We start from the raw sequence: 15,856 nt of genomic DNA, 5'->3' as shown, positions 1-15,856 counted from the left end.
AAGTAAAACTTCTTCAACATTGTCCTCATCAAACACTTCCGGACAGGGGATGGACACAGAATAAAGACTCATCTATTCTTTTAATCTGAAAGTAAATGGTTGATAAAGCTCACTCAACAATGTCCCATCAAATACTCACAGGACAGGTACAGTATAGGGTTAACTCAAGGTAAAGCTCCGTCTCCACTTTTAAGCTGAAGGCAAAGCTTCCTGTATACTGTTACAATCGATCACTCCCGGGTCAGGGACAGCACAGGTCACGTAGGCAGCAATGTTCCCTCAGCAGTTTACTTGTTGATCTCTCTCTGCCTCTCTATCCCTGTCTCATACACTGATTCTCTGCTTGCTTTTTGGTTAATAGTTAGCTCCGTAAATATACTGTAGCTGTTTCTATTTACAGAGTGCCTCAGTGGATGTTGAAATGCTGGCTAGTGACCATCTGTAGTTGATATAACTGCTGTACGGAGATAAGAATCTCATTTTTCTGGTGATTGTGAAACGGAAAGCAGGAAGATGCTCCCTCGAGCTATTCTTCTCTACCTACTGCTCACAGCAGTGCAAGCTGGACTGTGAGTATTGGATGGCAGGTTGGATTTTAGACAAGGGGGAGAAAGAGAAACACGTGGGGCAGTGTGGAGAGGCAGAAAAGAGGGTGAGACTGAACTGGACTGATGGTAGATGATTGTGAAGGGAGGTAGAGAGAGAGGGATTCGCCTAGAGTAGGATAGTCAGTAATTAGAGAGTATCACATTGTGGGAGTGTCAGTACTGAGCGAGCGCCGCACTGTCAGAGGGTCAGTGCTGAAGGAGTGAGGCGCTGACGGAGGGTCAGTACTGAGGGAGTGCCGCACACTGAAGAGTCAGAAGTGATTCGGTACAGGAGTGCTGTACTGTCACAGGGTGAGTCCTGAGGGTGGATATTTTGAATTGAGCAGAACTTCTTCACTACTGATGCTGAGTCAGAGCTATGTACCATCGAAATGACACACTGCAGAAATTCATCCAGGCCCCTTTATACAACAACTTCCAAAGCCTCAGCTACTTCTATCCAGAAAGTCGAGGTTAGCAGATACATGGGAGCACTCATCTGCTGCAAGTTCTCCTCCTAACCACTTAGCATTTGACTAGAAATATATTGTTATTCCTTCAGCTTCACTGGGCCAAAAAACTTGAACTCACTGGAAGGGTATCAGACAGTTTAGAATATAAATGGGAGCTGGGAATAATGTATATTCTGGCTGATCTCTTAAAATGTTAGGGAAGTGAAGAGGAGAACAGGATTAAACTGGGCAAGATATTAAAGAGTATGAGGAATGAGGAGGAGGGTGGGACTAGATGGATGAGATATTAATGGGTATGAGGAATAAGGAGGATATTAAATGTTGGTGGGAGTGAGGGAGTAGGATTAAACAATGGGATATCCAAGTATATGGGGAGTGAGGGTGAGAGTGGGATTAGACTGGGTGGGATATTGTCCACTGTGAGAGGGCAGAGTGAGATTAGATTAGATTTTGCAGGCCCCAGCATGGGGCTGGGTGGAATCCTATGTATTCCCACAGTTCACAGTTTTGCAATCCTGATTCCCCTGTTGTAACTGGCTGAAGGGCCCTTTTCGGTGCTGTGGATCTCTATGACTGTAAACCAATAGATATTCCCTAATATTTTCCCTAATATTAACAAACTAATAATAGTTTCACTAATATAGATTGGAACCTCCTAAGTGCAAATGGTTTGAATGGAGCAGATTTTGTCAGGCGTGTTAAGGAAGGATTGCTGACTCAATACGTAGATAGGCTGACTAGAGGAGAGGCCATATTGGATTTGATGCTTGGCAGCAAACCAGGTCAGGTGTTAGATCTCTTGGTGGGAGACCATTTCGTTGATGGTGATCACAACTCCCTGACCTTTACCAAGTTCACGGACAGGTATAGAAGCAGACGGCACGGGCAAGTATTTAATTGGGGGAGGGGGAATTATAATGCTATCAGGCAAGAACTACAGAGCACCAGAGATAATGGGAACTGCAGATGCTGGAGAATTCCAAGATAATAAAATGTGAGGCTGGATGAACACAGCAGGCCAAGCAGCATCTCAGGAGCACAAAAGCTGACGTTTCGGGCCTGGACCCTTCATCAGTCTCTGATGACGGGTCCAGGCCCGAAACGTCAGCTTTTGTGCTCCTGAGATGCTGCTTGGCCTGCTGTGTTCATCCAGCCTCACATTTTATTATCTTACTACAGAGCACCAATTGGGATCAGATGTTCTCAGGGAAATGCACAACATAAATGTGGAGGTTGTTTAGGGAGCAATTGCTATGAGTACTGGATACGTTTGTTCCAAAGAGGCAAGGAGAGGACGGTAAGGTGAGGAACCTTGGATGACAAGACACGTGGAACACCTAGTCAAGAGGAAACAGGAAGCTTACTTAAGGTTGAGGAAGAAAAGATCGGACAGGGCTCTAGAGGTCCACAAGGTAGCCAGGAAGGAACAGCAGAATGGACTTGGGAGAGCTAGAAGCGGGTATGAGAAAACCTTGGCAGGTGGGATCAAGGAAAACCTTGGCAGGTAGGATCAAGGTTCTATGCTTATGTGAGGAACAAGGGGATAGCCAGAGTGAGGGTGGGGCCAATCAGTGATTGTGGAGGGAACTTGTGCACGGAGTCAGAGGAGGTAGGGGAGGTCCTTAATGAACACTTTGCTTCAGTATTCACCAGTGAAAGGGAGCTTGACGTTTGTAAGGACAGGATGAAACAGACGGATATTCTTGCACAGTTTGATATAAAGAAGGAGGAAGTACTAGAAATTTTGAAAAACATGAGGTTAGATAAGTCCCTTTTGGGCTAGACGGGATATGTCCAAGTTTACCACGGGAAACAAGGGAAGAGATTGCTGCCCTTTTGCAATGATCTTTCTGTCCTCACTGTCCACTGGAATAGTACCAGAAGATTGGAGGGTGGCAAATGTCATTCCCTTGTTCAAGAAAAGGAATAGGAATAATTCTGGAAATTACAGACTGGTTGGTCTCACTTCTGTGGTGGGTAAATTATTGGAGAGGATTCTGAGAGATAGTATTTATGATTATTTTGAAAAGCACAGTTTGTTGAGAAATAATCAGCAAGGCTTTGTGAGGGGCAGGTCATGCCTCACAAGCCTTACTGAATTCTTTGAGGATGTGACACAACACATCAATGAAGGTAGAACAGTGGATGTGGTGTGTATGGATTTTAATAAGCCATTTGATAAGCCATTTGATTCCCCATGGTAGGCTCATTCAGAGAGTAGAGAAGAATGGGATTCAAGGAAATTTGGCTGTCTGGATACAAAACTGGCTGTCCGGTAAAAGACAGATGGTGGTAGTTGATGGAAAATATTCAGCCTGCAGCTCGGTGATCAGTGGTGTTCCACAGGGATCTGTTCTGGAACCTCTGCTCTTTGTAATCTTTATAAATGACTTGGATGAGGAAGTGGAAGGGTGAGTTAGTAAGTTTGCTGATGACTCAAAGGTTGGTGGAGTTGTGGACAGCGTGGAGGGCTGTTGTAGGTTGCAATGGGACATTGACAGGATGCAGAGCTGGTCAAAGAAGTGGGAGGTGGAATTCAACCCTGAAACATGTGAAGTGATTCATTTTGGAAGGTCAAATTTAAATGCAGAATACAGGGTTGATGGCAGAATCCTCAGCAGTGTGGAGGAACAGAGGGATCTTGGGGCCCGCAACCATAGATTCCTCAAAGCTGCTACCCAAGTTGATTGATCTGTAAAGAAGGCATATGGCGTGTTGGCAGGGGTATTCAGTTTAACAGCCCTGAAGTTATGCTGCAGCTATATAAAATTCTGGTTATACCATATTTGGCATACTATATTCAGTGCTGGTCACCTCAGTATAGGAAAGATGTGGAAGCTTTAGAGAGGGTGCAGAGGAGATTTACCAAGATGCTGCCTGGACTGGAGGCCAGGTCTTATGAGGAAAGGTTGAGGGAGCTAGGGTTTTTTTCGTTGGTTGAAAGAAAGATGAGAGGTGACTTGATACAAGTGTACAAGATGATGAGAGGCATAGATAGACTGGATAATCAGAGACTTTTTCCAAGGGTGGAAATGACTATTATGAGGGGGGATAATTTTAAGGTGATTGGAGGAAGGTATAGGGGAGATGTCTGAAGTAGGCTCTTCACACAGAGAGTGGTGGGTGTGTGGAATGCGCTGCCGGCAGTGGTAGTGGAGCCAGATACCTTACAGACTTTTAAGTGACACTTGGATAGGCACATGGAGGATAGGGTATGCAGGGTTGATTGATCTTAGTAGGCTAACAGGTCGGCACAAAATTGTGGGCTGAAGGGCCTGTGCTGTTCTATGTTCTATATTCTATATGTTCTATGTTTTATGTTGCAGGGACAGCAAACCATGCTGAAACCATAATGTTGTCGCGACTGAGTCACACTCAGGCTGGAGTGTGGTCAGGCTGCATATCTTTATTCTACTCCCCTGTTTAAACCAAGCCTCCCTTACTTGCAGACACTATGTCGTTCTGATCCCTGCGGAGATTCGTACAAATACTCTTGAGAGGGTTTGTGTCCTGCTGTCACCTGGAAATGAGACCTACCCCCAGAAACTGACAATTAAGAATGAGCAGACACAAAACATACTCCTGGAGGAGGAGCTGCTGGGAAGTGCAGGACACAATTGCTTCCAGTTTACTGTAAGTTTGGGGTCACGGTGTTTCACATATTTGATTCCCTTTCCTGCTTCAGCACATCTGGGGGAAGCAGCGGGGGATGGGGGGCGGCGGGATGGCGGGGGGGTGGGTGGTTAGGATCAGAGGGAGCAATGACCAGAAATTGAACTGGATTAGTTATATAAACACAGTGGCTGCAATAACAGGCTGGAGGCTGGGAATCCTACAGCGAATAACTTACCTCCTGACTTCTTCAAAACCTTCCCACCATCTACAAGGCACTGGTCAGGAGTGTGATGGAATTCTCTCCACTTGCTTGGATGTGTACAGCTCCATCAACACTCAAGAAGCTCAACACCATCCAGGGTAAAGCAACCTGCTTGATTGACATCCCATCCACAAGCATTTACTCACTCTACCACTGAGCTCATTAGCAACAGTGTCTGCCATCGATAAGATGCACTGCAGAAATTCACCAAGGCTCCTTAGAAGCACCTTCCAAGCCTGCGATTAGGCCAAAGGACAAGATACATGGAAACACCACATCTGCATGTTCCTCTCCAAGCCACTCAACATCCAGAGTTAGAAAATATCACTGTTTCTTCACAGTGGCTGGGTCAAAGACCTGGCATTTCCTACCGAACAGCATTTTGGGTTGACCTTCAATAGCAGTTCAAAAAGGCAGCTCACCACCACCTTCTCAAAGGCAACTCGGGATGGGCAATAAATGTTGGGCCCAGATAGAGACCGCCACATGCCCTGAAAAAAGCCTGAAGTAAGTTGTAAATACATGATTTAACATTGCAGGGACTGGTGATCTCGCAGATGGTATTGTAATATTGCCAACCGTGCTGTTGTTTCACAGGGCTCATCTCACTGTGAGTGAGCCCTCAATCATCAGGAGTTTTGAAACAGTACTTCAGAGAAATCATCAATTTCCTGATCAGTTCAAATATTCAAGGAAATATGCTGCCTGAGGAGAGTAATCCTTGATTCCCCGACTGATCAAGAATCTATCTCAGCCTTAAAGGTACACAAGGACTCTGCTCCCACAATCCAGAATGACACAGGCCTGTCACTGAGGCCAGTCTTCACACTGACTCAGGACAGCAGCCTGTCACTGAGCCCATTCTTTACACTAACACAGAACAGCAGCCTGTCACTGAACCCAGTCTTCACATTGACTCAGGACTGACAGAGCCTGTCATCATGCATTAATGAATTTGAAGATAGTTGACCCATTCAGTGAAGGGGTTGTTGGATTGGGGCATGAGATATTCTGCACCTGGGAAGGTTATACCCACTGTTTTGGCCCTGGAATGTCTCCATGATAACAGCCCACAGCCTACAAAGACAAACACACAGATTCAATGCATTTTCAGAGGGGCAGCTGAATGAATCTGTTCAAGACGGTTCAAGAATTGTAAAATATCAATACAGAGAAGTGATTTCCCCCAGCACCTGACAGCTGAGAGTATCTGTTTGAAGGTGGTCAATCCTCCCAATCTGAATCTAGATCATTCACGTGTGACTTCCTCATTCCTGAATTGTCTCCACACACACACACACACAGAGGGACACACAGACATACATGCACACGCACAGACACACACACACACACACACACACACATACACACAGAGGGACACACAGACATACATGCACACGCACAGACACACACACACAAAACATGTGCGCACACACACAACTCATGCTCACACATGCACACCCAGACACATACACTCACGCACACACTTGCATGTACACACATATGCACGCTCACATACACATGCATGCACATACGCGCGCGCGCACACACACACACACACATATTTTATACCTTTTCCCATAATCCTTGATTCCCCGACTGATCAAGAATCTACCTCAGCCTTAAAGGTACACAAGGACTCTGCTCCCACGTAGCATTGTGACAAAGAGTAAAGAGTTTCAAAGTCTCTCAACCCTCGGAGTAGAAATTCCTCCTCATCTCAGTCTCCAACAGGTGCCCCCTTATTCTGAGACTCTGCCCTGCAGTCCTAGACTGTTTCCCCTTTTGGAACATCATCTCAGCATTTACCCTGTCAAGCCCCTTAAGAATCCCTTATGTTTCATTCAGATCATTTCTCATTCTTCTAAACTCTAGTGTATAGCATTCCATCCTGTTTAGCCTTAACTCGTAAAACAATTCCTTCATACTGGCAATCATTCTTGTGAACCTTCTTTTAACTGGTTCCAATGAAATAATATCTTTCCTCAAAAAAGAGGACCAAACCTGCTCACAGTGCTCCAAATATGGTCTCACCAGCACTTTGTACACGTGCAGTGAGGCTTCACCACTCCCTACTATAAACAGAGTTATCATCAGAACGGTTCTGAGGAAGAGTGACATTATACTCAAAACATTAACTCTGTTTTTTTCTCTCTCTCTCTCTACTGATGTTGCCAGACCTGCTGAGTTTCTCTACATTGTCTGAGACCATGGGAAGAGAGAGAGAGATGGCTGCAGTTTTAAAAAAAAAGTCGAAGTTTACTGGAGCAAATTATGAATTGTATACAATTCTATGTATTCCCTGGAACTAAAAAGTTACAATGAAGTTTCCTTCTGTTGCCTGAGGCATGGTGACCTTCGGGAATAAGCACCACAAGCCATCTCTCCGCAGTCCTACAGTTCTGTGGGACAATAGAAACTTAACTATATTCCCTGGAACATTGAGAGGAAAAGTGTGCCTATGCTTTGTGAAGGGAGGACTTTCAGGAGGAATAGAGTTTAAGTTGTAGAGTTATAACTTTGTAATTCATATATTGTCATTGGCATTGCTTCTATATATTGTTTGCAATAAACCGTGATTTTCTTGTTTATTGCAGAAACCTGATGAGAGTTTTTATTACTTCGGTTGGTTGGTCAGGAAATTGGGGATTTTGGACAGTTTGATTTAATCTTACACTTGTGATGATTCTGGGATTACTGGGTCTCAATATCAAGCCAATTCCCCTGTGAGTTGTGACAACCCACTTTCTCTCAGAGCATGATGAGTCTGTGCAGCTCCCTTCCCCAAACATCAACGGAGACCAGCATTTTTGTTTTTAATGGAGGAATTCAATAAATTCTTGAACAGCAATGGACTCACTGGCTATTGGGGGAGTCAGGAATGTGGAGTAGGGGCCACAGCTACATCGGTCGTGATCTCATGAAATGATGGAGAAGTTGAAGTGGCAGAATTGCCTCTTCCACTTTGCATTCTTCTTGATCATATGAATGGCTCTTCCTTTACCTGAATAATGGAATCGAGCAGCTGAATGGCTTCCTGCTGTTCCTATGCAGCAGACTGTTGAAGGGGCTGAATGGTCTTGTCTTGTTACTGTACAGCAGGCCCAAGGAGGGGCTGAATGGCCTCCTCTTCTTAGTGTGCAGTATGCTGAAATTGGGGCTGAGTGCCCTTTTCCTGTTGCTGTCTAGCAGACTCGAGGATGGGGCTGAATGGGGTACCCTGCTCCTGTGGTGCGATATTGATCTGACATTATGTATTTTTTGAGCAGGTTGCAGACACAGAATTTGCCTTCAACTCTCCTCCACTGATCAAGGTCACAGTCCATAGATCAGGGCCAAACATCACCACGGAAGATAGCAAGAATGTTATTTTGGAAAGCTATGAGCCTCAGACATTTGTACAGACAGACAAGCCTGTTTACAAAGCTGGGCAAACAGGTGAGTGTTGAATTTGTATGACAGAAAAGTTCTGGAGGAAGGGAGGATCTTGTTTCTAGAAAGAAACCACTTTACAATCACAACAGCAAGTTGTCACCAGGAAAGATCCCACACTATAGCCATGTCAGCCAAACAAGGCAGCTCCCACTGTCTCAGCACTGGACATTATTATCACTGAATCGCCTACAACTGTGCCTCTCAAGTGTCAGGCAATAATTATCACCAATAAGAGAGAACTTAAACATTACCCATTAACATTCAGTGTTTTTACCATCACTGAATACCCCAACGTCCTGCGGGTTACCATTCACCAGAAACTCAACTAGAGGAGACATATAAATACAGTGGCTACAAGACCAGGTCAGAGGCTGGGAATCCTGCAGTGAATAACTCAACTAACTCCCCAGTACCTGTACACCATCTGCAAGGCACAAATCAGGAGTGTGATGGAATAGTCCCTACTTGCCTGGATGGGTGCATCTCAACAACACTCATTATACCATCCAGGACAAAGCAGCACGCTTGGTTGGCATCAGTTCCACAAACATCCAAAGCCATCCACCACTAATGCTCAGTAGCACCAGTGTGTACTATCTACAAGATGCACTGCAGAATTTGCAGAAAGATCCTTACACAGCATCACCCAAACCCACAAACACTTCCATCTAGAAGGACAAGGGCAGCAGGTGCATGTGAACTTTATCCCCTGCAAGTTCCCTTCCAAGCCACTCTCCATCCTGACTTTGAAATATATCACCATTCTTTCAGTATCACTGGGTCAACATCCTGGAATTCCTTTCCTAACATCATTGTGGCTGAGCCTACAGCAAGTGTGCTAGAGCAGTTCAAAAAAGCAGCTCACCATCACCTTCTCAAAGAAAACTAGGGAACAATAAAATGGTGGTCCAGCCAGCAATCCCCATATATCCTCAATCATTTTGAAATCCATTCAAAATGCCAATTCTACAAGCCTCACCAGTTTTGAAATGGACTCAGCCAGCATGATGCAGCCCACATGCACCTTGTCTAAATAGTTTGCAGGTTCAACAGGAGAGCTAGGCTGTTCAGGAGCAATGCGGGATACACATCGTCAAAGCTAAGGGACATCTGCAACTGGAGAAACTATTGACCCTCATGCATGTAGTGGTAGGAGTGGGGGTATGAGTCATGGGGCATGCTGGCTTGGCAGTTTCATTGATAAACCTTAAATTTATGTGAAAATTTTTAACAGCTATTAATCCAGGTAGATGGTGGTGAAGAAGGTGTTTGGCATGCTTGTTTTCATCGGCCAGAGCTGTGAGTATAGGAGTTGGGATGTCATGTTGCGGATGTACAAGTCATTGGAAAGGCCACGTTTAGAGTTCTGCACACAATTCTGGTCACCCTGCTATGAGTAGAATGTTGCGAAACTGGAAAGGGTGCAGAAAAGATTTTCAAGGACATTACTGAGATTTGAATGTTTGGCTTGCCTGGATAGGCAAGGACATGTTTCCCTGGAGCATTGGAGGCAGAGATGACCACAAAGAGGTTTATAAAATCATGAGGAACATAGATATGGTAAATAGCCAAGGTTTTTTCCCCTGGGTAGGGAGTCCAAAATTAGATGGCACAGTTTTAAAGTGAAAAGGCAAAGATTTAAAAGGGGGCCTGAGGGACATATGCAGAATGAGCTACCAAAGTAAGTGATAGAGGTGAGTATAATTACAATATTTAAAAGATAGGCACATGGATAGGAAGGGTTTCAAGAAATATGGGCCATAAACAGGCGAATGGAACTAGTTCAATTTAGGAAAATTGGTCGGTATAGAGATTTGGGCTGAAGGGTGTGTTTCCATACTGTATGACTATGATTGTGGTAAACTAAGGTAAATGGTGGAAGTAATTTCCAAATTAGATCTAAATTAATTGTTCAAATGTTTGTCCGTCCTCCTTTTGTTCCTGTGTAGCAGTCTCAAGCAGGACAGAATGACCTCCTCGTTTTCCTGCTCATCAGATTGAGAGGGGCTGAATGGTCTCCTTTTTCTGCCTAATAGGCTCAAGTAGGGTGAATGGCCATGTTTTCTATATAACAAAATCAAAAAGGGGCTGAATGGGCTCAACCTATATCTGTGTTACAGTTGGCTGCCTCGTTCAGGGATTGGCCTTGAGTACAGATCCTAGAGGATTGATATTCACTGTGAAATCTCTGGATTGTCCATTGCATTTGGAATCTTACTGTGCTTTTCTGTTTTTCAGTGAAGTTCAGGATTGTGACATTAATTGAGAATTTCACGGCTGTTCAGGAAAAGGTGAGATTTCTCAGTCTATTCCTTGCATTCCTCAATTCCACAATTTGACAGACTTCTCACCTCTCCCATGCCCCAGTTTTCTGTCCCAGTACCTTTCTCTCCCTTTCTCTCACTGTCGCAACTCTCTTTGTCTCTGTGTATATCTCTCCTTATATGTTTCTCTGTCTTTGTGTGTCTGCCTGCCTCTTTCTGTCTCTTTATGTTTCTTTCTGTCACATTCTTCCTCTCTCTGTCTTTGTCCCTCACTCCATCGCTCTCTGTCACCTTCTCTGCCAATGTGTTTCATTCTTCTTTCTAACTGACTCCATCCCTCTCATGGTTTCTCTATTTCATTCACTCTCTCTCTCTGTTTCGCTGTTGCTATCCTCTCTGTCTATTTCTCTTTATCGCTCCCTGTCTTGCTGTATCTATCTCTGAATGCCTCTCCACTATCTCTGTCTCTCACTATGGTTGTCTCTATCTCTCTCTGCCCCTCTCTCTTCTCTCTGCCGCTGTTCCTGTCTCTCTCATTCTCTCTCTGCCTGACTGTCTCAGCCTGTCTGTCTCCCCTTGTTTCTCTCTCTCCACAATCTTTCAGTTTGTCTCTGTCTCTCTGTCTGTCTCTCTCTCTCTTCTTTCTCTCTCTTGCCTCATTTCTCCATCTCCCTTTCTCCTTCTTTCTCTCTCTTTCCCTCTCAGTCTTCCTCCTCTCCCTGTCCCTGCTACTTTAATTGTCTCTGTAACTCTCATATTTCTCTGTTTCTCCTTCTACGTCCTTCTCCACCCTCCCCACTTTCTCACTTGCCCAGTCAGTGCTCTTCTCCCCCAACTCAGTCCCCTATTTTCCTGCCCTCTGCACCAGGCAAAACTGGTGTTGATATTTTTTGTTATTTTTCCCGGAGGCCTCTTCCTCAGACACTCAATCTTTCTTTTTCTCTCATTTGCAGTATTCTCTGATAACCGTGTGGGTGAGTACAACCTCCAGATTCCAACATTAATGCAATTGGCTCAAGCCCTGAAGTCAGGCCAAACTAATGGCAGCTCCCAATCCACCCAGTATGGGGCAGAAACACAGAGCAGGACAGTCCTAAGAACCACCCCCTGCCTAAATACTCACCAGCAACTTGTAGGGATGCTGGAGGGGCTGTTGCCATGAGATTGTAAGGAGGATTGTAGGGAGTAAGGGGAATGTAGAAAGGATAATATGAATAGGTGTGACTCTATTTCCTTAAGTGTCCCTGAGTTGGTGCCTTGGCTTCCCTTTGCTTTAGTTTATTTTCATTTACCCATGTTCAGTTATGCCTTGACATTTATTTTCCCAATCCACCTCAGCCAGTTTGAGCCTCATGCTTTCATAATATCCCTTATCCAAATTTAACACTTCTGTTTTCGAATGAAATACCTCCATTTCAAACATAATGCAATATTTGATCACTCTTTACTAAAAGTTCCTTTACAACAAGATCATTAATTTTCCCTTTTTCATTGCAAAATACTAAATCTGCAACGAGTACACCCTCAACTTGCTGCTCCAGAGAATCATCCCTAGCACCCTCCGGAAAGCTGTTCTCAACAGTTTTAGTGCTGAGTTGGTTACCCAGTGCCTGTGCATACTGTCATCACTCATAGCCCAAGCTATGTGTTTCTGTCATTTCCTGATTAATACCATACCCCATATTGCCACACCTATTGTTGGCCTATAAATAGCTCCAAACAATGTCTGCTACTCCCTTGATATTTCTTAGTCCCACCCATGCAGATTTTACATTCTGCTCTTCCATTCTGAGATCTTCCTTTAATAATGTATTCATCCTATCCCTTATTATCAGTACAAGTTTTCCTTCTTGTCTAGCATCCTAAATGTTAAATATTCAGTTCCTAGTCCTGATCACCCTGCAATCATGTTTCTGTCATAGTGAATAGATCATACCCACATAACTCTTTTGATGCCTTTTAGATTATCGTCTTTGTTGTGAATGCTGCGAGTATTCAACTAGAGTGCCCTCAACTTTGTCCCTCTGATATTATTCCACTTTTGAAATACACTTGATGCCCAGCTTTGTTTCTTGTTCCTTGCCTCCTGAGCATCTTTTCAACTTCCTATTACTAATGTCACTTCCTTTCAGTTTGGATTACCAGTCAGGTTCCCAACCCTCTGATGAGTTAGTTTAAAGTCCAGCCCAGCAGCACAAGTAAACTCCCCTGCGAGGATATCAAAGGCGGCATGTTAAGGTGTAGCCCATACAGGTGTACAGGTCCTACCTGCCCCAGAACTGTGTCAGGAATCTGACGTCCTCCTTCCTACGCTAGTTCTCCAGTAATGTGTACAAACGGTCTGTCGTCCTGTTCTAATGCTTAGTTCACATGTGGCCCTGAAAGTTGTCTAGAAATTACTGTTTGTGAGGACCTGCTTTCTGCCAAACTCTCCAAAATCTGCTTCAGGACTTCGTCCCTCTTCCTACCTGTGTCTTTAGTATCAGTGTGGACCGTGACTGACCTCCCTCCTCCGGAAGGATGCCCTGCAGCTGCTCCCTGCTATTATTGAGCTTGGCAGCAGGGAGACAACACAGCACTATAATTCCTGATGATCCCCTGTAACTATTGCTCTCCCATTCTTCTTATTCCTCCCCTGTGGCTTGGTTCTGGTTGCACTGTCATGACTCAGGAGAGTCCTGCACAACCCTCCTGGTTTTCTTAGACTGCCTAAAAGTCCTGCATTCCCTCCCTGCTTGCACCAATCTAATCTGCAGGTGTGACCATCATCCTATACGCACTGACCATATATCCATTCACCTTGCAGGTACTCAACAGTTTTTCCAGCTGCTCTTCAAGTTCCAAAACCCGGAGCTGGAGCTTGTGCAGCTGAGGACACTTCCTGTAGATGTGTTTGTCTGGGAGACATGGTATGTCCATGACTCGATGCGTACTGCAAGGTGTTCAGCACCTGTCAACACTATTTGGTAACCATCATTTCAAAATAAACTTATTGTGAAAACATTAAAAGCTATTTCTCAGAAAAGAAGAGAACAAAAAGAAAAGTCGAGAGGCTTAAATACCATCTGAATACCAAATTTACCCTTTAAAGATTAGAAATACTGACCAAACCTACTCACTAATCAACATGTTTCCCTACACTCCCGACATCTTATTAAACGCAGGCAGATCTCTTGACCTACATCTCATTCCCTGCCCCTGCCATTTCTTGCTCTGGAGATTTTTATTAAAGCACCGCTTAGAACCCTGCCTCAAATTCACACTTAAAATAGTAGAATTTTATAGTTCAGAAAGAGGCCATTTGACCTACTGTGTCTGTACTGGCTCCTAAGAAAGCTACTCAGGTGGTCTCATTCGCCAGCCTCGTCTCCATAGCACTCTAACATCATCATTTTCAAATATATATCTGGCTCTCTTTTGAAACTCCGTATGGAATTTACCTCTTTGACTCTCTCAGGCAGCGTGCTCCAAATCCTAACAGCTCTCCGAGTAAAGAAGTTTCTCCTAATCTCATTTAGCTTTCTTGCTGGCAATCTTGAAATTATGATTCTGAGTTACTAACATACCCACAAATGGAAACAGCATATCATTCTTTACCTTGTCAAAATTTTGAACGCATCAATAAGATCATCTCCTAATCTTCTGTGCTCCACAGATAAAAAACCTAATTTCGCTAATCTTTCCTTCTATCTAAACTCCCTCATTCCTGATATCATTCTGGTAAATCACTGTCTCTGGGGTTTTAACATCCTTAAATAGGGTGCTCAGAACCAAACCCAATACACCAAATGTAGTCTGACCAATGACTTGGAGAGATGCAGAATCACTTCCTTGGTTTTATACCCTATGCTTCTATTTATAAACCTGAGGATCCTATAAACCTTCTTAATATCTGTATCAACTTATCTAGCCTCCTTTAGTGAATTACGTAGGGGATCCCCGAGATCTCCTTGCACCATTGAGCCTGTATTATTTCTCCATGTTTCTTCAACCAAAATGCATTATCTCACATTTGTCTGCATTGAAATTCATCTGCCAGGTGTCTTCAATTTGGTCAATCTTTCAGTGTCGCTCTGAAGTCGCTCAATGTTATTCTCACAGCTCACTATTTTCCCGAGCTTCGTATCTTCTGAAAATTTAGAGATTTTGTCTCCAACACCCATCTCCACATCAGGCCTACCAAGATGTAGAGATCATATATTGGTTACAATCTGGGATATATATGAATCAGGAAAGAAAACAAGGTTTTCAACACCTGTCCATGGAGAATGCCACTTTTAATTCATCTCCTGTCTGAGAAATGCTAATCTATACTTACACTCTTGTGCCCCACCCTCAAGCCAATTTCCAATCCGGGCTGTGAAGTCCTATACAAATTGCCAGACGTTTCATTACCCTGCTGGGTAACATTATCAGTGCAGCTTCCGATGAAGTGCCATTGTGTTTTCCCACCTGTTATTTAAACTCTCGAGTCCATTGAGCTGGATTACCTCACTTCCAGTTTCCCTTCACAGTGGATTGTATATAGGGCCAAGCTCTATGTGTTTGTTGATGGCTTTCTTCATGGAGTACCAGGCTTCTAGGAATTCGGATGCTGTCTCTGCTTTGCTTGCCCCAGGATCCAGGTGTTGTCATAGTCGAATTGGTGGTCCACATGGATAAGGATAACCACCAATTCAACTGGTTCAATACCAGATTCCTGGGGCAACCAAAGCAGATGCAGGCACAGGAATTCCTAAAAGCCTGGCACTCCATGAAGAAAGCCATCAATAAACACATTGAACTTGACCCCATATACACTCCATTGTGAAGGAAAACCAGAAATGAGGTAATCCAGTTCAATGGGCTCCAGAGTTTAAATAACAGGCGGGAAAACACAACAGCACTTCATTGGAAGCTGTACTGATGATGTTACGCAGCAGGGTAATAAAACGTTTGCGGAACAACAATGAACCAGTTTGGTGTGCCAACCACTGACAGCATCCACAACACGAGCTACAAAGCTACTGTAAAAACCTTAGAAACAGAGATAATGTTTCAAGTCCAATTTGATTCTTCTTCTGAACTTAGACACAATGTTCCAATGAGGGGGCATACCAGACCCAAAAGATGATCTCTCTCTTTCTCCAATGTGGCTGCCAGACTTGCTGAGTTTCCCCAACACTTTCTTTCTTCATTTGTAACATATTTGCATGACATTTATGACCGGTCCTACAAAGA

At 44.1% G+C, this 15,856-nt stretch overlaps 1 protein-coding gene across 3 annotated transcripts in view; it reads left to right on the top strand.

Moving 5' to 3' along the window:
- Window positions 1-443: 443 nt before the first annotated feature.
- Window positions 444-15,856, top strand: part of LOC125448495 (alpha-2-macroglobulin-like) — a 109,814-nt gene continuing 94,401 nt past the window's right edge. For all 3 annotated transcript variants that reach the window (XM_059641243.1, XM_059641241.1, XM_059641244.1), the window contains exons 1-5: window positions 444-569; window positions 4,510-4,693; window positions 8,207-8,375; window positions 10,611-10,663; window positions 11,590-11,610. In XM_059641243.1, the coding sequence (XP_059497226.1) occupies window positions 514-569; window positions 4,510-4,693; window positions 8,207-8,375; window positions 10,611-10,663; window positions 11,590-11,610 (483 nt within the window). In that variant the 5' untranslated portion in view covers window positions 444-513. The remainder of the gene's footprint in view (window positions 570-4,509; window positions 4,694-8,206; window positions 8,376-10,610; window positions 10,664-11,589; window positions 11,611-15,856) is intronic.

The sequence above is a fragment of the Stegostoma tigrinum genome, chromosome 41, assembly GCF_030684315.1.
Source record: "Stegostoma tigrinum isolate sSteTig4 chromosome 41, sSteTig4.hap1, whole genome shotgun sequence".
Taxonomy (NCBI): Eukaryota; Metazoa; Chordata; class Chondrichthyes; order Orectolobiformes; family Stegostomatidae; genus Stegostoma; species Stegostoma tigrinum.
This window is presented reverse-complemented; position numbering and strand designations above follow the sequence as displayed.